The sequence below is a fragment of the Urocampus carinirostris genome, chromosome 6 (assembly GCF_059441175.1).
Source record: "Urocampus carinirostris isolate Australia breed hairy pipefish chromosome 6, RoL_Ucar_1.0, whole genome shotgun sequence".
Lineage (NCBI taxonomy): Eukaryota > Metazoa > Chordata > Actinopteri > Syngnathiformes > Syngnathidae > Urocampus > Urocampus carinirostris.
Genome location: NC_142354.1, coordinates 23,167,675 through 23,190,209, shown reverse-complemented (window position 1 = coordinate 23,190,209; position 22,535 = coordinate 23,167,675). Strand labels below are relative to the sequence as shown.

Here is a 22,535-nt window from a genome sequence, read left to right as displayed (position 1 = left end):
CCAGCCAATCGCAGGGCACACAGGGACAGACAACTCGCTCGCTCATTCACACCTAGGGACCAGCCAATTAATCTGACATGCATGTTTTTGGAAACGTGGGAGGAAAACGAATTGCCCATAGGAAACCCACGCGGGCACAGGGAGAACATGCAAACTCCACACGGGCAGGTTGCAGTAGCTGAACTTGAACCATGAACCTCTGCACTGTGGGGCTGCACGCTAACCACCCAGCCGCAGTGCCGCCATATACATATATATATATATATATATATATATATATATATAAGAAACATCAGACCCAAGGATAGATAGAAAGGATTAAAAATATTCAAGCATTTAAATCGTTTGTGAATCAATTAAGTACTGTAAAAATGATCGCATAGCCAGGAGGATTTCAGTCGGACGCAAACTTCAGATACCGAAACATTCGTAAATTAGCCAATTGTAAAACGAGGTACCTCTGTACTACAAATCACTGCTACTAGTAATAGTAATCCTACTAATCCAACTACTGAAGGTGGGTGGTTGGATCCCTTAACCACTGGGGGGCATGGGGGCACCATTTCCTGTGGTGTGTCTTGGGGAAGTACAGCCTGGTGGCGCGCATTTATTGATTTACTGAGCTATTCCTTTCAAAATGAAATGCAAAATTAAAGGATTTATTTTAATACTTACTATTACTGATAATAATGATAATACTACTAGTACTAGTAATACAACTACTAATGCATACTAATATTGTTGCTTGCCATTTATTTATTCACTGATCTACTGTGCTTCATCCAGTGCTGCCTGGTCATCCTTTTTGATTTTATTTTTTATTTTTACTTTATTGTTTTTAAATTCAACAGTCAATTGCAGCCAGGTCATCCTGGAAGGGGGAAAGACCTCATGTTTCTTCATTTTCCTCATGTTGAGGTTTTTGAGTGTTTCCTTGCCCTCATGTAGGTTTTAGATCAGGCGATGGTGTCATAATAGTCTGTGGTTTGCAATAATCTGTGGTCTGTGCAGCCATTTGAGACTCCTTGTGATTAAGGGCGTCACAATTAAACAAAGCTTGGCTTGACTTGACTTGACACTTACATTTATTATTTAATTCAATAAATTATTGGTAATGTCTTTCAAATCATTTTCAATCTTCAAAACTTTAACATTTAAAACGACCGTGGCATGCAAACAAAAATATTTTTCTTTGTTTTTGAATTGTTTTTTTACATTTCCAAGTCTGTTCCGATATATTAGATTTCTTTAGTCAAGTCATGTTTATTTGTATAGGATCCTCAAAGATTATCGCAAATTACAGACTATTATTACACCCATCCCCTGAGCTAAAATCTACATGAGGGCAAGGAAAAACTCAAAACCCAAACATAGGGAAAATGAAGAAACCTGGAGAAAGTCATTAGCTGGTATCTTTTAGCATGTAATTATTAGCATCCACCCGTAGATAAATGATTTATTTTTGAACTTTTTAAGGACACATGTTTTTAGAAAAACACATTAGTTGTTTTGTTCTTTATGAACATATTCAAAAAGGAATTATTTTACTGTCAGTGTCTATCTGAAAAATTCAAGTCATTTAACTTCTGTCCATAACATTAGTGACAACTAACATTATAAAACTTGTATCTTCATTTTCCCGGTTGCACCTTTTTCACTTCTTGTGCACGTGCAAACATGCAGCAGGTAGGCAACCCTTGGCTTCAAATTGTTTCTTTGTTTACTAAATCCATGTCTGCACTTGCCAAAATACAGAAATAACAGAATTTGACCCGTTTTTATTGAAGATTTTCTCTCTCCCTCCCTGCTTATTATTGTATGTCACATTGTGTTCCTATTTACTTTGGGCAAACAAGCACCTGCACTGTCGCTATGCAACAGCCGAGCGAGACCAAAAAAAAAAGGACACGCTTGCTCACGTTTTGTCTACTTGCAGGGCAACGTCGGCCCCGCCGCTTTTTGGCTTTTGGGCTTCTTGTTGACGAATTCTGAAGCAATGAGTGCAGTGAAGAGCGAGTTCCAGCGGATTTCCAAGACGGAGACATCGGACCCGTCTTTCCTCCATTTGCGCGGGAACACTCCCGTTTTCGGTGGGTGGATAGCAAACGGAAAAATTGTATATAAAAATGAGAAAAAATAAAAAAGGGGGGGTAAGGAGTAAGAAAAAGAAAAAAGTGTAAAAATAAAGGAAAGAAAAATAGTGGAAAAGAAAGAATAAATAGAAAATAATGAAAAAGCAAGTAAAATAGAAGATAAAAAGGACAAAAAGACAGAAAAGAAGAACAAAAAGGAGGAAAAGTTTTTGTGGGATACCCTTAGTAGCAAGATGGCGGACAATAAGCTCATGTTATGTAAGTAGTTGGAAATTTTCCCACTTAAGTATTTTCAAACATTCACCTTTATTTCATAGTTTATTTATCTTTTCTTACTTTGATGAATGGACACTAGGAGGCTCTTAGAAATATATATATATATTTTTTAAACTTTCATATTAAAGTGGGGGCCTCAAACTGTCATCCCGTGGGCTGCAATTGGCCCCCGGGATGTGAGTTTTAGACCCTGGCACTAATTACCAAGGCCACACTGAAAAAAAAACGTATTCATGTTTACTTTAATGAATGATTTTTTTCACCACTAGGAGGCTCTTAGATTACAATTTATTTTTCAAACTTTCATATTAAAGTGGGGGCCTCAAACTGTCATCCCGTGGGCTGCAATTGGCCCCGGGATGTGAATTTTAGACACTGGCACTAAACAAGGCCACACTAAAAAAAAAAAAACTCAGACTTTTTTTTTTTTGACTATTCTTTTTCTTCAGACAGTGCCTTAGAGGAGACGCTCCGACTCACCGCTGCCCCCTTCATCACGAGGGAGGTATTGCACGAGAAGTCTATTCAAATATCTACCGGTCAAGTGTACCGTCTGCGAAAAGGAGACCGGGTGTGCCTGTTCCCGTTCACCAGCCCCCAAATGGACCCTGAGATTTACCCGGAGCCGCAGGTGAGCCTTCCTATTGCGAGGGTAAATGCTCTTTCAAAACGATTGTTGACTGAGGACTGCTATTTGCGGGGGAGGGGGACCGAGACTTCCAGTGACTAGTGGAAAAAGGGAGTAATTGTGAGATATCGATGCCCTATTTTAGTGCCTTAAAGGTATTCCCAAATTCTTAACCATGCAAAATATTTGGAAACAGTACATACTTTTGCATACAATTGATATGTATGTCATCGGTATATTCCAATTATTTTGATAATTCGTTTTGAAGACAGCATGTCTCGTCTTTGACTTCCTGAGCTGCGATGTCATTTGAGAAACGCCGGCACACATGCAAGCCAGTCACCATATTGGTTTTGATGTTAGAAGTTATAAGTGTTTCAAGCGAAGGTTTTTGTGGGAAATACCTAGGCATTGTGTGGTAGATGGGTGCAGTAATGGTACAACAAAGGGCGAGCAGCCAAAATAGTGGCTAACTGGCAAAGGTAACATGCAGTGAGCTAACGAGGGCTAACCGGGACTGATTGGCAAAAGGCGGCAGACAAACACGAGGCTGGCCAACCCAAAACACGCAGTGAATAGCCCGGGTAACCAGGAACCAACAACGAAAACCTGCAACGGTGATAAACACAAAGTTGGACGGGTGATAAACCAAGGGTCGTGGCAAATCCGCTAATGCCAGGCTAGCCAGCCAAACAACTCGGGGTGGGCAGCCAACGAGCGCCAACCAGAAGCAAACAAAACAGGAAAGCCCTCGGCAGCCCCGACGCCAACGGGGAGCTAACCGGACAAAATTAAACCACAAACAAAAAGCCACAATCGCCTACCTCTAAAGAGGGTGAGGGCAAGAAAAGTACGCATGCCATAACTGCGGCAGGTAAAATTATTCCACGCAACCCGAAGAAAAACGATCACAAGGCCTCAAAACAAGCCAGATGGGTCAACTTTGAGATTAAATTTGTCGAGTCCCCTGGTATGTGGAGTATTTTGCAACATATTTGCATAATTGTGGATAGGAACACTAAACTTTCTGTGCTTGATTTGAAAACAATCAGTTTAGGAATACGTTTACCATAAAAAAGACACTCCTAGTGGTTAAAAAAACAACAACATAAAAGTAAAACTATAATTTAAGAATTGTCATATTAACACATGTTTTATAAATATTAAATACATTTAAATTGTCAATGTATTTTTGATTATTATTCAAATCAATATTGTGTTATTCTTAATGTATGACGTTTTTTACCAATAAACGGCACTAAATAATACACACGCTCCCTATAAAGCAAGTGTGTCAAACTCATTTTAACTCTGGGGCGCCACACAATATAACAAACATTCTGTCGGGGGCCGGACTAGTAGATTAAAGAGAAAGAAAAAGAGAGATAAAGAAATTAGAGAAAGAGGGAGGGAGACAAAGAAAGAAAAAGAGAGAGAGGGAGAGAGCGTGAGAAACAAAAGATAAAAAGTCGTGAGAGAGGGGGAAAAGAAAGGGAGAGGAAGGAAGAAATCCAAAGAGAAATAGAAAGACAGAAGGAGAGAAAAGATAAAAGAAAGTGCCAAGTGTATGAAGAGAGAAAGAGAAAAGAGAGAAAAGGAAAAAAGGAAGTTAGAGCAAAAGAGGTTAAAAGACACAGAGAGAAAGACAAAGACAGAGTGGGAGAAAAGGGGTGGAAGAGAGAGAGAGAGCGAGAGAGAAGAGAGAGAGAGGAAGAAAAAGTGAGAGAGAGGGAGAGGGAGAAGTACAGTGTCTTTGTGAGAGGCACCTGGCTTTGGCAACAACAAGTTGACATATTTCAACCTGCAGCTTGTTTTTCTTTTGCGCTTCTCTGAGTGTTGTTTCGCGGGCCGGATTCAATCCCTTAGCTGGCCCGATCTGGCCCGCGGGCCACCTGTTTGACACATGTGCTATAAAGTAATGTTTTTTTATCCTTAAATACATGCAAATTTCTCGACCTACAAGTATTTAAAAATGCATGTGTATATGATAGTCAGGGTTGGAAAGGGTTCCTTCAAAAGTGTAATCCTATTCAGTACCTGTAATCAGTAACCTAATCCCAATACCATGATGATGCAGTAATGTATCGTATTTTCCGCACTATAAGGCGCACCTAAAAGCCTTTATTTTTTTCAAAAGCTGACCATGCGCCTTATAATACAGTGCGCCTTATTTATGGATCAATTTTAAAATTGCAAAGTTTTCCAACTAACTTGCAGCCGCCGACTAGATTTTCCCCCGAACGCCAAGTAGTACGCGGTGTATGCTGGGATTTATTTACCGGCGTTTCATTGGCTAACCAATGTGTCAATCATCATTTGAATCGATCACTATTGGCTAAAGTTATTCGGAGGTCAAGGGGCGGATCCTTTTTAATCATTTACAGGCTGGCATTGGCTTAAACGGCAGACAAAGCCTGCAATTGGCCAAAAAAGATGTGTCAATCATCAGTTAAATCGATCACTTTTGGCTAAAGTTATTCGGAGGTCAAGGGGCGGATCCTTTTTATCATTTACAGGCTGGCATTGGCTTAAACGGCAACACAAAGCCTGCAATTGGCCAAAAAAGATGAATGTTTATGGAACGTGGCTGACGGCATAGAGAAAGCATTTTTTTCTATTCTGTATTTGAAATTATTTTATTCTCCTGGATTTACTACCCTCACGGATATAAGGGGACATTCGCTGCACATTATTATGAACACAACGACTTCTGTGAGCTACTCCGGGTTTTATATTGTCCCTATATCTTGTTTCAGACTGAACTCGATGTTTCTGTAATAAGCGGTGCAGATAATGGATGGAATGGCGTGTCTATTTTTAAATTAAACTCAATTCCAAGTGTTTATTGTCATATGCACAGTAAAGTTGCGAGCGAAAAAGAAAATAGATACTAAGGAATGGTTAGCATTTCTTGAATCCCAAGACTTTAACCTTCCGAATGATGGAACGATGCATTTGAGTGACATCTTACGGACACCGCATCCGCACGTGTTCTAGACACGTATTTGCGTCATTGCAAGCTTTCGGAATGTTAAGGGGGTAATCAGTTGGACTGAACAATCTGACTGTTTTGTCGACGTTCCCATTGTAGCGCCTTATAATCCGGTGCGTCTTATCTATGTCAAAAATAGGACCAAAAAATATTTTTTCGGGGTGCGCCCTATAACCCGGTGCGCCTTATAGTGCGGAAAATACGGTAACTTGATTACTTTCAATTATTTATGGATTACTCAATACCCAAAATGTTAATAAAGGGCAAAATAAACATAACATAAATAAGTCATGATTATTTCTATAACCCTTAATCACAAGAAGTCTCTAAAGGCTGCACAGACTATTACAGACTACAGACTATTGTTACAGCACCCCCGGATCTAAAACCTACATGAAGGCAAGGAAAAACTTAAAACCCCAGCATGAGGAAAATGTGGAAACCTTGAAAAAGGACCGCACATGAGGTAATTCCCCTTCCAGGATGACCAAGCTGCAATGGACGTTGCAATACACAGACATTGTCAACATGAAACAAAGATCAATTATAAAATTACAAAATTGTATTTAAGGTAAACAAATAATGTAACCTTGAAAAAGAATAAGAGGAAACCAAGGTTTGTAGTTGCTTGTAGTCCTCCAAATGTGCTCCAATTTTAACCACGTAGTATGGTTGATTAATCGGGGGGAAAAAACCTTGTCTTTCACATGGCAGGCAAGATATGCTCTGTTTTAGTTCACATTAGGAGTAGATTAAGAACAGAATATTGTTTTAAACACACAAAGTGTTAACTTTCTGAGTTTCCAACAAACTCTTGGCTGTCTTGCGTCCGAGTTCAACTTGTTTAAAGTGGGGATACCAAACCTCCTGACCAAATTCACATTTACTAGGTTAATCATTCTCACAACAGAACACAGTGATCAAATAGCGGATTTTGAATAACGATTAACTGCAAAGCACAAAAAGAAGACAGTCAGTCGATCAATCAAATGTACTCTACGTCCCTAAACCCATTACTAGGGTGCAACTGTGCTGCCCTCATGAAACAGCAGGCTTACGCAACAAAATAAGTGAAGGAGAAATACAATAGAGACAAAAAGAGGTTTTTGACAAATGTGCAGTCGTGGGGACAATTGGCGGTCTGCATAAACCGTGCTACAGATAGGGACATTACTAGCAAATGCCTCATCCGTCTCTGTTTCTCTTATGTCAGTAATTGAAATGATGATAGACTCAATTCTTCTATCTGCGTATTGTATACGGACGCTGCCCTACGAGGTTCCGGACAATCGTTTGTAAGTTGAATTTGTTCACAAATTACTTCAGTGCTATATTTTGTATGTTTAAGGTTTATATAAGGCTGTTTAACGCTGGTATAAGTAACCTGTATTGTTTTGTACTAAAAAATAAACATTTCATAAAATAATGTTCTATAAAGATAAATAAAGTTGAGTTGAACTTTCTTTTGGAAGATGAGCTTCAAGAGTTGGGCGACTTCCTCCTCCGTAGTGGAATGTGGTTGGAAAAAAGGCAATCCAACCGTTTTCTCAACCGCATCATGCTTTCTTTTTCCACTTTCGTTTCAAATGAAACGGCTTGTCTCTTCTTTACACTTTACACCAACCATATTGAATGGATACACGAGATATTAAACTACAAATGTGAAAGTTCTTGGCTCGCTACCGATACAGTACACGTTTTTATCACTACACACGAACCAGAAAGTAGAAGCCGGATTTCTTCTTCGGGGGGATGCTGCGTGACCTCTCACAGCACCACACGCAGGTAGGGGAGGAAAAAAGCACTACAGTAATGTCCTGTACTCTGAAAAAGTTACACATAATACATAATCTAACTTAGAGCAAGGTCCGGATATTTTTCGACATCCTGAAATAAAATTTCATATCTATCGTTTTTCGTAAGTCGAATGGTCGTAAGTAAGGGAGCTTTTGTATATATAAATACAGTTTTAAATAAAATTGTAATCTTGCAAAATAATTGTTATTTAAACTAAATGTACCTGTAATTTGATTGAATTTTTTTCTGTAACTGAATAGAAACATTCTTTTTGTATCCTAATGATGTAACGCCAATACACGTGTCCCGTTCCTCCCCAACACTGATGATAGTATTTTTGTAAGTTTTAAATCAATACAGCTATTTTTCCCCTTCAATGAATGACGTTTTTACCACTAGGAGGCATTAAATATTTCGCATTGTCCCTCTAAGTTGGCCGTGTTGTACAAGTTCCAGAGCATATTCTTTCTCCTCACACGAGGAAAATTGACAATAGTTTACGAGCAACTCTTATTTTGAGTTTCGTTATTAAAAAACACAACAACTCAACTAGCAGCCAAGTTTGTTTTTAACCGAGAAAGGGATTCTCCCTTGAAGGTTATTTCTCGAATAACAAAGCACGTAAAAGCGGTGAGGGTGGGGTAATTACTTCATTGTGGTCCGCATATTAGCATGAGGGATTGTGCAACGAACTCCTACACAAACCTGTTTTTTTCACCGCCAATGAGAGGTCAGCCGCACGTCTCAGAGGGATTAGCATAGCATTGAAACCAAATCGGCGCTAATTAGCGTGGGAAGGACATTACAAGGTCACTTCAGAACTCTCGTGCACGTTCGGAGGGGGATTCGTGTGGACAAATCCGAAACGTCACGGCTCCCGAAATGCGTTTTACAGAAGTTCCGGTTCGACCGCTTCCTGAACAAAGACGGCTCGCCCAAAAAGGATTTTTACAAAAGAGGCAGGAGGCTGAAATATTACAGCATGCCGTGGGGCGCCGGCACCAACGGATGCGTGGGGAAACACTTTGCCGTCAATACCATCAGACGGTAAGTTTCTGATTTCTTTTGTACTATCTATCAAGAATTTGCCTTTTCCCAGACCAGGACTCACTTTTGTGTCTTTTTCTTGATCTCCTCTTCAGGTTTGTGTACTTGGTGCTGGATATGGATTTGGAATTGTGCGACATAAACGCTCGGATGCCCGAGATAAACGCCGGCCGTTATGGATTCGGGATGCTGCAACCGATAGGAGACTTGCATGTGCGCATTAAAGCCAGAAACGGGTCCTAAGTTTTTACTTACATGTGTAAAAAAAAAACTTTTTACTTTTGTATTTATTATGTGAATTTATAATTATTTTGTTATTTAAAAATACTGAATGTGAAGTATTGTGTTTTGTCTTTTGTGTTTGCTGTTTTTATTTGAATTATAATTGGTTTTGACTATAAACACATGACAAAATATACAACAAAATATATAACAAACTACATCACACGATACACGACAAAATACACAACAAAATATAGAACAAACTATATCACACAATACACGACAAAATACATGACCAAAATGGTTAAAACACTCAAAATATGCATCAAAATACAAAAAGATATACAGGACGAAATATATGACAAAATAAACTTCAAAATGTATGGTAAATTACTCAAAATACATGACAAAATAAATTACGCATCAAAATACACAACAAAACACAAGACAAAGTACTTGACCAAAAGGACAAAATACACATCAAAATACCCAAAAATTACACAACAAAACACAGGATGAAATACATCACAAAATATATAACAAATTACATGGCAAAATAATGATAAAATGCATTCCCAAAATACATGACAAAATAATGCTCGAAAAAATATTCATAAAAATAAATGGCAAAATATAGAACAAAGTACATGACCAAAATACATGACAAGATAAGCAAAGAAAATACAAAACACATGAAAAATGCACTACGTAACATATGACCAGAATACACAAAATGATACACGTCAAAATACACACAACAAAACACAGGTTAAAACACATGACAAAATACAGACGCTGCCCTACTTCCAAACAAAATAAGTTCCGGACGATCGTTTGTAAGCTGAATTCGTTCGTCAGTTGCTTTAGTGCTATTTTTTGTATGTTTAAGGCTTGTATAAATAACCTGTATTGTTTTGTACTAAAAAATAAACATTTCATAGAATAATATGCTCCATAAAGATAAATAAATTAAAGTTTAACTTACTTTTGGAAGATGCACTTCAAGAGGTCTTCCTCCGTGGTAAAAAGTGGCCCGAAAAAAAACGTTCCGACCATGTTCTCAACCGCATCAAGCTTCCTTATTCCACTTTCATTTCTAAAGAAACAGCTCGCCACTTTACACCAACCATATTGAATGGATGAATGAGATTTTAATCCAGCCTTAAACTTCTCCACAACATTTTGGACCTGCCTGGTGTGTTCCTCGTTCTTCATGATGCTCTCTGAGCTTTAAACAGACCTCTGAGACTATCACAGTGCAGGTGCGTTTATACAGAGACTTGATTGCACACAGGTGGATTCCGTTTATCATCATTAGTCATTTAGATTAACATTGAATCATTCAGAGATCCTCACTGAACTTCTGGACAGAGTTTGCTGCACTGAAAGTAAAGGGGCTGAATAATTGTGCACGCCCACTTTTTTGTTTTTTATTTGTTAAAAAAGTTTAAAATATCCATTAACGTGTGTTCCACTTCATGATTGTGTCCCATTTATTGTTGATGCGTCACAAGAAATGACAGTTTTATATCTTTATGTTTGAAGTCTGAAATGTGGCAAAAGGTCACAAAGTTCAAGGGGGCCAAATAGTTTCGCAAGCACTTTTTGCAGCTCCAAACATGTTTTTTGTTTGGTTCCAATATGGCTCTTTCAACATTTTGGGTTGCCAACCCTTACTGGAGCAACTCTGAAAACGAGTGCAAGGAAGAAGACAAACTAAGGAGACTCAAAATAACCAAACTGGACTATTTTTCTTTTCTTTTTTTCCCAGCCTTTTTGAAGTTTTTGGGTACCGGTACTATCAAGATGGCGGAAAATTATGTCAGCTCTCTGTAGGTGGGGCTCATTTGGTAATTTCTCGACCTACAAGCTTTTTATATAATAGATGGTGTCGTTTTGCTTATAATTTAAATCAATATTATTGTTTTTCTCAATGGATGATTTTTGATGACTAAAAGGCGATATATAATACACACTGTCCCTTTTTTTTTTACAAAATTTGGAAGTTTTAAAAGATCGGCATGTATGTGAACATCGTGTGCATGTGACCATTTATTGAGCGGAAAATCGCCAGCGTTATGCTCCGCCGCCTTCTGGAAAGCAGTGACTGAAATATGTGCTGAATTCTGAAACATGCTTGTTGACGTGTTCTGGTGATCATTCATGTGAAGAGCATGGTTGCTTGCGCTTTAAACACACATCTGTCACGCTGACACGCATGCCCACTGTTTGGACTCCGAGCGGAAAGTTTAGATTCGGACATGAAGCTGCTCATCATTTCTTGACAGCTGCAGCAGTTTGTGACACGTGTGTGGAAACGGAGAATAAACAAAAAGAGTGTCATATTTTTAATAAATTGTTTATTTTCCAGACACAAAAAAAGGGTAACTTTGTTTTTTTTTTGTTCAAGCAATTAGCATCGTTTTCTTTAACTTAATGTTTCTTGTAGGTTCTTCATTGAAAAACAAGAAAAATGTAGTAACAATAGAAGTCAAACCCTAAAACTTAATAACACTAAAGGGACACTGCTTAATATTTGACCACAAGATGTCACTGGATTGTGTCGTGCAACCGCAAAGGAGTGCTACAAAGCACAAAGAAGAATAAAAGCTACGGACACTCAATGTAACCATGATGCCAGACAATTTTATCAGCTCCCTATTAGTGAGCCTTATCAATGAATCAATCTCTTAATATATTTTAAATATTTATGCAATATTAGTGAACTTACAACAATATAAAAAACATTCTGTGTCCTTGTTTTAAAGGGACACTCTGTAGTATCTGACCACAAGATTTTGCTGTCTTGGTTTGTGCAACTGAAAACAAGTGCTAAAAAGCACAAGGGATAATACAAACTACTCAAAGTGAAAAAAGGCATTACATTTCTTTTCAATTTTTGCCCAGCCTGGCACAAAGTTTTAGATCTTGGGGGCACTCTTAGTATCAAGATGGCAGACAGGTATGACAGCTCTTTCTGGGTGAGGTTAATTAAAATACAGTACTGTACACGCAAATTTCTCGATCAACACATATTTAAAAATGCACGTTCATGTATTTTTGCTTATTATTTTTAATGAATGCAAAATTAGCAAATAATGGCTAAATAATACACACTGTCTCTTTAATAAAGGCACGACTATATACAAAGCAATACTGTGCCCGTAGAAGGGCTGCATTATTAACATACTTGCTAAAAAATAATTTGTTTATTGCAAATTAGAAAAAGCATCACATCTTATCTGCAGTAAACATAGAGTGGAGGCAAATCAAAGTTAATAATAATAATACATTGTGTGTTTTAGGACAGCAGATGTCGCTATAAAAAGAATATAAAACAGTGATATCAATAAAAATAAAAATGGAACCAAAGAATAAATAAAAATGAATACAAATAGAGCACGGTAAAAAATTGACATTATTTATACAGATTACTCTCGAGTCCACTATTCAATTTATTATGAAATAAAATTATTGGAGGGGGAAGCAGCGCCACCTAGTGGGCTGGGGTGCGTGCACTCCGGCATCGGCTACATGCTGGTGCAGCGGTGCGGCACAGCGAGAGTTAAAGAGAGCTGCAGGAGCCGGAGAGAAATCAAGCCTGCCAGCGGGAGCAGTCCAAACACAAAACACTCTCACTCTGCATCCTGACGGATGCACAACACAAAAGGGGGAAGCACCCGAACCAGAACCGCATAAGTCCAAAGGTCCACTTGTTGATTCTGACTCAGAGGAACTAGAGAGGGGGTAAAAAGAAGAAGCAACATCCCTCTCTCCATCATGTCTCGGCGCTGCTCATGATGTCTTCATCACAGCCGAGCCCAGCGCAGCAGATTCGGACTGGTTTGGCAGTTTTACGCGCGGTTCTGATTGAAATGAAGGCAGCGCGCGTCCACGGCGTGAAGCGGACGGAGCGGGAGACACGTACGAACTCTTTTTCCTTCATTTCATTCTCTGTGTATAATTATTTAATTCAACACTGCACTACATGTCCAACTTTCTTAGGACAAACAATCCCTCGCTCCTTTTTTTTTTTGTTTTTTTAAAAAACTTCATTTCAGCACCAGACAGCGACAGCATAATCAGCACTGGACAGCTCACAAACTAATTTTTATTCTAAAAAAAATGTCCTTGATGGTTTACTTGTAATGCTAATGATTATATTGAGATTCAGGCTGAAACAAGAGTGTAGCTTTGGTATTGACGGACGAGACGTTTCTCCACAAATATTGAACAATGTTGTTTTGTCTCCACCAATATCATGTGATCACTTAACAAAATGTGCTATGCCTATACAAATGCAAAGACCAAACATATGCCCTTGGGCTGAAAGACTCAACTTTGTTACAGCTGAATTACTTAGCATTCACTTAAAGTAGTCATAAATATGTTTTTAACCTTGTGATGACTATAAAGGGACACTAATATTTGCATGTACTGTATATTTTTTCATAAATGGACAGGTCTACGTTATCTTCTTTCCTTGTGTATTGTAGAGGTATCAGATTTGAGACTATTTAAAGAATCAAAAATGTCAACGAATCCAATCAATAAATCAATTATTTTTCTTACCGGCCCAGCCCCTTTACCACATTTTTCAACCCAATGCAACCCCTGACTTAAGAGTTTTCCCACCCCTAGTTTAAGTCCTTGCGATAGAGTGTGATATTCAACCACTAGCTGCGGGTCGATTGTTTCGTGCAACCAACGACAAGTGCTACAAAGAGCAATAATACAAAACTACAGAGACTCAAAGTAACCAAACATCACCATTTTCCTTCTGAATTTGTTACCCAGGCTTTCACAAGGTTTTTGTTTTTTGGTACCATTAGCAGAAAGATGTCAGTTCCCTCTATGTCAGGGTTATGTTATGAAAAATAAGTGCAAATTTCTTGACCTGTGATTACCTAAAAATGCACATTGATATGACAATTCGTTTATTTTTTCTTGTTAATTGATTTAATATTGTCAATAAATGAAGTTTACCTTTTTTTACCTCCAGGCGGAGCTAAAAAATACACATTGACCCATTAAAAAATGACTAAAACGTTGGAATATTATGACTATGATTTCAAAATTTGCAAAAGAAAGTGAGAATTTGGCACACAAACTTTGCCGTCAATTTCCTGTGTGTCAGCTGGACTTGAAGGATATTATATATCAGGGGTGGGCAAACTACGGCCCACGGGCCACATGCACTCCGTCAGGCTTTCTAATCCGGCACGCAGAATGGTATATAACAGTTTATAAAGTACATAAATAAAGTACTGCAAATAAAGATTACAGAGAGTTAGAAAATACTACAACATTACTACAAAACTAAATATCAAATTTAATGCCTGATAACACAGACATAATATATTATTTTTTCTTTAACTTTAAAAAGGAAAAGTAAATAGAACAAAAAAAATACAATCATAAAACTACAATGATACTTTGATACAAAACTGCTACGACAGAAATACTGCAGAGAAACTACTACCAAAATACTAAAGAAATACTACTACCATACTACAAAAATTCTACTAAAGAAAACTATAAAATACCACGTAACTACAACAACAGAAATACTGAAAATGACATGATTACTGATGTGAATTACCTGTGCCCGCTCCTTTGGCGCCAACTGCATCGGACTCGGATTCGCTCCCTGTCCCTATTTAAACCCACTCCTATCTGTCCCATTTTGTCAGTCTGTCTGCGGACCTCAATTAACCCTAGGCAAGCCTTTTTTGACCCTGACTCCCACCGGTTTTTTGCTCCCGTCTGTTCCCCGAGTTCGACCCGTTTTTGGTCCTGACAACGTCTACTCTCCCATCCCGGCTTTCGACCTCTTTTTGTCCCCGACCGCGTCTACTGTCGTTTCCTGGCTCATGACTCGCTTCAGACCCTGACCACGTTTTTGCTCTCCTGTCCTGACACCCGTTCCATTCCTGACACCGCCATCGTTCGCCACGGAAGATCCACCTTTGCTTTCACAGCGACCTGCTTCCAGCAATCACCGGATCGTGGGCGCAACCCTTTCTCTTTCTTCCAGTAAAACTTGTGAGAAACACAACGCAAGTGGGTCCTGTCTCCGTTCTGGTCCTGAAAGAAAAATGTGCTACTGCGGAATAGCTACAAAAGTACTACTGCACAAATAATTCAAAAATACTATTGCGGCAATACTACAGAAATACTACAACATTACCAACAAACTACCCATCAAATGTTGTTCTTAAAACAGGGATCTAAGATATTACCTGGCTTTGGAGCATTTCAAAACCAATTAGATTAAACTAATCTATATAAAGACAAATATGAAAAGAAATGTCAACACCTACATGTATATTTTTTCCTAAATGCAAATAAGAAAAAATGGATCGGTCCCCAGGCCCAAGCCCCTAGCCACATTTTTTAAACCAAAACGGGCCGCAAATCAAAAAAGTTGTCCCACCCCATGTTCTACATTTATAAAAATGTTGTCTACACTAAAATGAGCCACCAGAGAAACTCAACCCCACCATAACTATTTGAAATGTATCTCTTAAATCATGATGCTTGTTTGTTCTGTATAAAATATGCATGGAACACTTACACCGCCGCAATCTGCAATAAAAAATCAATAACACCGGATGATAGATAATGTTATTGTATTCATAAAGGCTGGATATTGTATTGCCTCTATTTCGGTCTACTAATAATATCCACATTAGCAAGTGAGTCCAAGTAAAATGATGTAGCATCTAAATCCAGTTTATCCACCCTTGTCAGCAAGAAGAGCGTCTGCAAAGCAGATTATGATTTCTATTCTGTTCTCTGATGAGTGGATAAACCACTTGACATTTCCGCTGTAGGACACTGCCGGACGCGCTTTACCCGTACCGTTAGCGTGTACCTGAACACCTTATCGATGGCAAAGTCACGGGCGATGGTTCCAATTTGAAATGTAAAACAAAGATATTACCATAAAACATCTCGTTTCGCCACTAAAATTGATTATTTCATTCCTAAACAGTTACCGTGCTTTTGTCTTTGCCAGTAAGACAGCTAGTGAACGACATCCCGAAAAACTATACTTGTTTTCTTGAGTTGCTGTGTATTTGGAAATTTGCCGTAAAACTAAAAACAAGCACAAAAATGTCATGCTACGCAGATGAATTCTAATATAGGCGAAGACATGCTAATAGCAATTCAAACAAGAACATGGAATTTTGTACAAAGCACTACCATAAACATAAATATTCATTCAAGTCATCACAATATCTTTTATACCTACCAACTATGATTATAATAAAATTGTCTAAAGCAACAACAAAAGCGGACTGAACTTCGCTTTTGTTTCCTTTTGGTAACAAACGACTGACTTGATAACCACAAGAGGGCACTCGAAGACAACTCTTTATGATTCTCAAAGGCAGAAAGGTTATCATAAGCAGTATCATTTAATTGTAATTATGCATTTTCAATTGTATCTACTGTATTATTCGGTATATAAGAATCACTGGATTATATAAGGAGCACTTTCAAATTTCTGGCCAATTTGGGGTATTGAGCTGGTCTGTATAGTCGGTAAAATATGGTATTTTACTCACACTAATACTCATCCTAAAAACACATCTGTCATGATTTGCCCATTGCTCTCACCTGAGCTGACTCGTTTAGCCCCAGCTGCTGCTCGTTTCCTGATTGGTTCCCTTCCTATTTAAACACGTCGTTCTCATTCACTGCTTGTCAGTCCGTCAGCGAACCTCCGCACATGCAAGGCAAGCACTTTTTGACTCTGGCTCCTGTTTCCCGTCCTGTCCTGTTTCCTGCTCGTCTGTCCCTGGCTTCCCGATCGTCTCCGGTTACCAGACTTGACCACGCTCCGATCTCCTTTACCGGCTGCCCGACTTGCTTCCGTTGTCCGACCACGCTCCGATCTCCCGTCCCCGGCTGGCCGACTTGCTTCCGTACCCCGACCATATTCCATTCTCCCGTCCCGGCTGGCCGACAAGCTTCCGATCTCCGACCACTTCCAGCAAGCACCAGATCGCTGTTGTTTGTTTCCCCGCGCCTGACTTCCTCAATTCTCCAATAAAGCTTTGTGTGAAACGTTATGCGTTTAGATCTACTGCCTGTTCTGGTTCTGACAACATCTTAACAAATATCTTTACATTTTAGATTGTAGTTCAATACTTTAAATGTTAAAACAATTTTGTGTATGAAGATCTTTTCTTTCCCCTGACTTTATTTCATTAAAATTCTAATATATTAGTTAATTCATTCATTTCTTTTTTATAATAGTTGAGGAGGGTTTGTCAAAAAGTGACGGTAATTTTGGACAATAGACAATTCTTAAGCATTGATTATAATCTGGTCAAATCAATATATATTTTATAGAAAAACATGAACCCTTTGCATGCCTTACAACTCGCAGATAGAAATGGCAAAAAGACAGGAAGAATTTTAACGACATGGCGTTTCGACAAAGTCACACTTGCTCGTCGCCGGCTCACGGCAGCTCTCAATTAATTTGGGCCTACAATTAACACCTGGAGTGTCCTTGCGGGACGGGTAGCAGGAAGCTACTGGAGCAGCAACACCACAGGGAATTTAGGGTTTGTAGGTGCGCCTTGTAGTCCGAAAAATACGGTAAAACGAATTTGAGACTCTTGTATGCTGCGTTAATATGTTGTCTGTATGATTTTGAACAAACTAAAATGCCAGTTGTCATTCTATTTTTGCAGGCACGGGAAGAGAATGCCCACCCTGATGAGGTCCACCAGAGGACCATGCCTTCTTGAAGAGCTCTGTCCTGTCTTTGGCACCGACTGAGCAACTGGAGCAAAGATGATCAAAGCAGTGATGAGGTCTTCGATATCGGCGCCGCCGGACGCGGTCGACATCATCCGGAGCAAAAACAGCCGCCGGGTGAGGCTCAACGTGGGGGGTCTCCTCCACGAGGTCCTGTGGCGGACTCTGGACCGCCTGCCTCGCACCCGACTGGGAAAACTTCGGGACTGCAACACCCACGACTCCATCATAGAGATCTGCGACGACTACAGCCTGGACGGCAACGAGTACTTCTTCGACAGGCATCCAGGCGCTTTCACATCCATCCTCAACTTCTATCGCACGGGCAAACTCCACATGATGGAGGAGATGTGCGCCCTGTCCTTCAGCCAAGAGCTGGACTTCTGGGGCATCGACGAGATCTACCTGGAGTCCTGCTGCCAGGCCAGGTACCACCAGAAGAAGGAGCAGATGAACGAGGAGCTCAAACGGGAAGCGGAGAACATGAGAGAACGGGAAGGCGAGGAGTTTACCACCACCTGCTGCTCAGAGAAGAGAAAAAAACTTTGGGACCTGCTGGAGAAGCCCAGCTCATCTTTTGCTGCTAAGGTAAAGTTCCGGTGGGAAGATCACACAACACCTGCCACATCTCATAGGTTCTGTGATCGTCTAGTGGTTTAAACATAGTAAATAATAGTCTGAAGGATGATTTTCCAACGTGTTTTAGCGTGCGGTGAGGTTGGTGTCTGGTGAGTCAGATTTACAAATAAATGAACCTACATCTGATTTATATTTTGATTAGCAGAGCAAGAAAGCAATGTATAAAGTCTAGCACAGAATTTTTTTTTTTTATTATCTTACGTTAACTTATAAATGATGTCGATGCGCTAGTATTTTGAATGGAAGCATTCATAGATAGAATCTATTGTTTGGGGCTGAGGTGTGCACCGTATAAAAGTCTTTGGTCTCACTGTCTGAGTGGTAAAACTACAGATATATTAGGACATAAATACTACAGCTACACAACTACTGTAGTACTATAAGAAATACAGATAGATGCTCTGCATTTATGTATACAACTTTATAAATGTATCGATTACTGTATATTGTTTATTTATTTTGCTATTCATTTGATTGACAGGTTATTGTCTGGGTGAGACCAACCTTCTGAAAAGTAGTGTGCATTTATTCATTAATGAAAAGATTGAATATTTCAATTTTTATAACCTAATTTGGACCGCGACTCCAAATTGTTGCCCACCCCTGCCATAGTCACGGGAATATTTCCATGAATTGGTGAAAAATTAATAGAAAATAGAATGAACACGTTTATTTCCAAGACAAAATGGAATGGGCGGGGCTGCAGCAATTGGAGTTGTATTTCAGTTTACATCTCGAGGCCATAAATCTCGGCGCGTTGACAAAGAGTCTGACATTCTTTTTTGCCCCAATTGGCGCTTTTCATCTGCTCTTTTGAGCTGCAGGAGGGCCAACTAATGAGAAAAAGAAAGAAGTAATGTTACACTTGAAATGTGAGAAATGTTCTCTTTAAGTGCAACCTGAATGAGCTTTGGGAAATAATTTTTGCAATTCTACTTGATCAATGTGCCCCAGGAGCGGGATGACTGCTGCACCTCCTATATTGGATGTCAATTAAAAGTTAAGATTAGTAACTCACTTAGTTTGACATCTACAGCTGCCAATGGAAGCAAATGAGTTAATGTTACTTTTAACCTTCAGATTTTTGCTTTAATGCTACTGTTATTCGTTCATTTGTGTAGTCAGTCAGTCAGTCATTAAGCCAGTCAGTCAGTCGGTCCGTCAGTCGGTCGGGCAGGCAGGCAGGCAGTCAGTCGGTCCATCTGCCGGTCAGACAGGCAGGCGGGCGGGCGGGCTCTGGTGTTCGGGCAGGCAGGCAGTCATTTAGAAAGACAATAAGTCAGTTAGTCAGTAAGTCAGTCAGTCAGTCGGTCGGTCGGGCAGGCAAGCAGGCGGATAGGCAGGCGGGCAGTCATGCAGGCAGGCAGAAAGGCAGTCAGTCATTTAGCCACCCAGTCAGTTAGTCAGTCAGTGAGTGAGCGAATGAGTCAGCGAGTCAGTTAGTTAGTTATTGTCAGGATTTGGTATTCCACCTTCCCTCAGAGGGCACCAATTTCATATGGAACTGGACACACCTGTGCCCAATATCCCTACACCTGTTTCAAAATATTCCAAGACTTCATTTTGACTGCGTTGGGTCATTGCCATTTTCATGCCATTTCCATCCGGTCTCATGTTCACATGTCAGGTTTGGTATTTGTTTGTGGTTTGGACACTTTGGTAGTTGTTTTGAGACCTGGTTTGTTTTTGTTGGTAGTTCCTGGTTTTGGCAATCAATGCTATCTTTTGTTGAGCACACCTGCCTCCATTCCGGCTTCCCCAAACGTGACAGTTATTGTCAGTTGTCGTCAACCTTTCTCTGTAGTTTCTTTTTATATCTCACGACCCCCCTGAGTTCCTTTTCGTAACCCCGGGGTATACGTACCCCCATTCCAGAACAACTATTTCAGAAAAAAACACATGAAAGTCTTTATTGTTTCGGTTGATTGGATTTGTTAGCGTTGCGCTTGAGCAACTCCCAAAGGTTATTAACGGATGGTTGTTCTTTTTCCCCGTCTGACAACGCAGCGGTCGGCCCTTTTTGTTGAACTCTTTCGAGACGGACTGCCTTTCTATCCTGCACTCAATTATCCTTCTCATCAAAACGGCGGTGACCCACGTTCTGAAACATCTCACCGGGGATCAATAGACATGGCCGTGCTTAATAGAGCACTTTTCAATTATACTTGTGGATTGCTAGGGGTGGGCGATACAGAGATTTTTAGTATTGATCCGATTCAAGTAACTCAATACTGATCCAATACCGATACTTTTTGCTAGGAGATCTCGTGATCATTGAATAATTGAACCCTTAGCCCCCTTGAGTATGTTTATGATTATAATAAAAACAGCCAAAATTGACAATTTTTATTAAATAACAGTATTTCTATTACAGCTGACTCAGAACAAAAGTCAGGAAAGTCAAACCCAAAAAAGGCAGCAATGTAAGTAAAATACAAATGTATCAAAATCAACTTGACAAGTGTAATATCTTCCATTGTGCAATATTTTCAAAGTAAAGTCAAAGAGCAAATTGTGTAAACAGCATGTTGTAAGAACCCTTAACAGTACAAGAATAAAATGCTTTACTGACAACGACTGTTGGGTTGCCTTTACAGAACCTGTTTTGTAATACAAGGCTAAAAATGGATGTAAGTTTATAAAGAAGTGTTCTACCTAGATATTTTGTGTTTATATGAGCTCTAAGTTGAACAATATAGCAAAATAATTCCTGGGTTTTCTGCGTTACTCCATGTAGTATGATCACGAGATCACTTGTCTCTCACTCATTGGCTAACAGCTCCAATCCACATGTCAAATCCATCTCCATCTATGTTGAAGGATTAACAAGGCAATGTTGAAAGTTTCTAAAACTATATCTATATATGATTTAGCCTTAATTGTGAGTGTTTCAAAACCAATTTGATGAGACTAATCTTATTTCAAACAAATGTAAAAAGAAATAGATAACGTATGACGGGTTGGTTGGGTCCCTTGACCACTAGGGTTGTAGGGGCACCATTTCATGTTGTGTGTCTTGGGCAAGTACAGCCTGGTGGTGCCCGTCCCTCTCCAGGGCAATATATGTTTCCAACTGTTCTACAACCGGGGACCTTTCACATGTCAGGCGAATGTGCTAACTACTGCACTCCAGAAACATACATAAATGAAAAGAATTGAACAGATTGCCGAGATCGGTTGCCCACATTTTTAAACCCAATGCGGCCCCTGACTTCAAATAGTTGCCCACCTTCTGCTCAAGACAATCGTATCGATCCAATCCAAGAACTTGCTCAGAATTGATAATATCGACATTTGGATCGATCCGCCCACCACATTTGTATTGCAGGAGTTTGGATGATCGCAGAGGTTGCTGTATTCATTACTGTACTCCACACTCAGTTGGGAGTGCAACCAAGGAAGGATTTTAGATATTCCGTGCCACACACTTGGAGGCAACCTGTCAGGCTTTGATTTTTTTTTTACTCCCTTAGTGTTACATAGATCAGTAGCTTAGAACGTATCTCCTTGGCCACATTCAGAAACGTCTGCCGAAATGAGACACCCGAGTGAAAAAAGTTTCCGACACCTCCGCGGACAGAAAGAGAGCTTCCTGCATAATTGATCTGGACCTTGAATAGCTCCTAATTATGATTTCTTTAATAGATCTGTCGCTGACACTCGCTGCCCCTTAGCTCTCCCAGGAGAACTCCCATGTGTTTAATTTTAGTCACAGTGCAGACATGTAATTATTAGCAGAAGAGTTTTTACGTAACAGGAAAGCTAATACTCCCTGTGATAAGTTTATTCTGTTTTTGACATTGGACCCCTGTAAAGGGGATTACACGTAATGCCAGTCCCTGATTCTGACTATTGTTGTTATGTTGTTAATTTGACTATTAGGCAGTGTTTACACCATTGTCAGACGTTGTGGGATTGTTCCTTGTGAATGCCACCTGTGGCATGAAATGGAACTGTAACCTTTGTGTCAAGCTCATGCACTTCCCCCAAAGAAGCTGTCAATTGTTTCCCTAAACAGGGAAAATACAAGCTGATGTGAGAAGTTAGAAAGTCTGTGCTTTTT

At 39.6% G+C, this 22,535-nt stretch overlaps 2 protein-coding genes across 2 annotated transcripts in view; both read left to right on the top strand.

Moving 5' to 3' along the window:
- Nucleotides 1–9,171, top strand: part of LOC148364288 (prostacyclin synthase-like) — a 28,903-nt gene extending 19,732 nt beyond the window's left edge. Inside the window, exons 7-10 of the mRNA XM_088338348.1 lie at nucleotides 1,937–2,090; nucleotides 2,819–3,000; nucleotides 8,682–8,833; nucleotides 8,929–9,171. Of these exons, the coding sequence (XP_088194474.1) occupies nucleotides 1,937–2,090; nucleotides 2,819–3,000; nucleotides 8,682–8,833; nucleotides 8,929–9,076 (636 nt within the window). The 3' untranslated portion in view covers nucleotides 9,077–9,171. The remainder of the gene's footprint in view (nucleotides 1–1,936; nucleotides 2,091–2,818; nucleotides 3,001–8,681; nucleotides 8,834–8,928) is intronic.
- A 3,554-nt stretch (nucleotides 9,172–12,725) lies between these two features.
- Nucleotides 12,726–22,535, top strand: part of LOC148364286 (potassium voltage-gated channel subfamily B member 1-like) — a 94,179-nt gene continuing 84,369 nt past the window's right edge. The window contains exons 1-2 of the mRNA XM_088338346.1: nucleotides 12,726–12,979; nucleotides 17,767–18,421. Coding sequence (XP_088194472.1) covers nucleotides 17,870–18,421 — 552 coding nt within the window. The 5' untranslated portion in view covers nucleotides 12,726–12,979; nucleotides 17,767–17,869. The remainder of the gene's footprint in view (nucleotides 12,980–17,766; nucleotides 18,422–22,535) is intronic.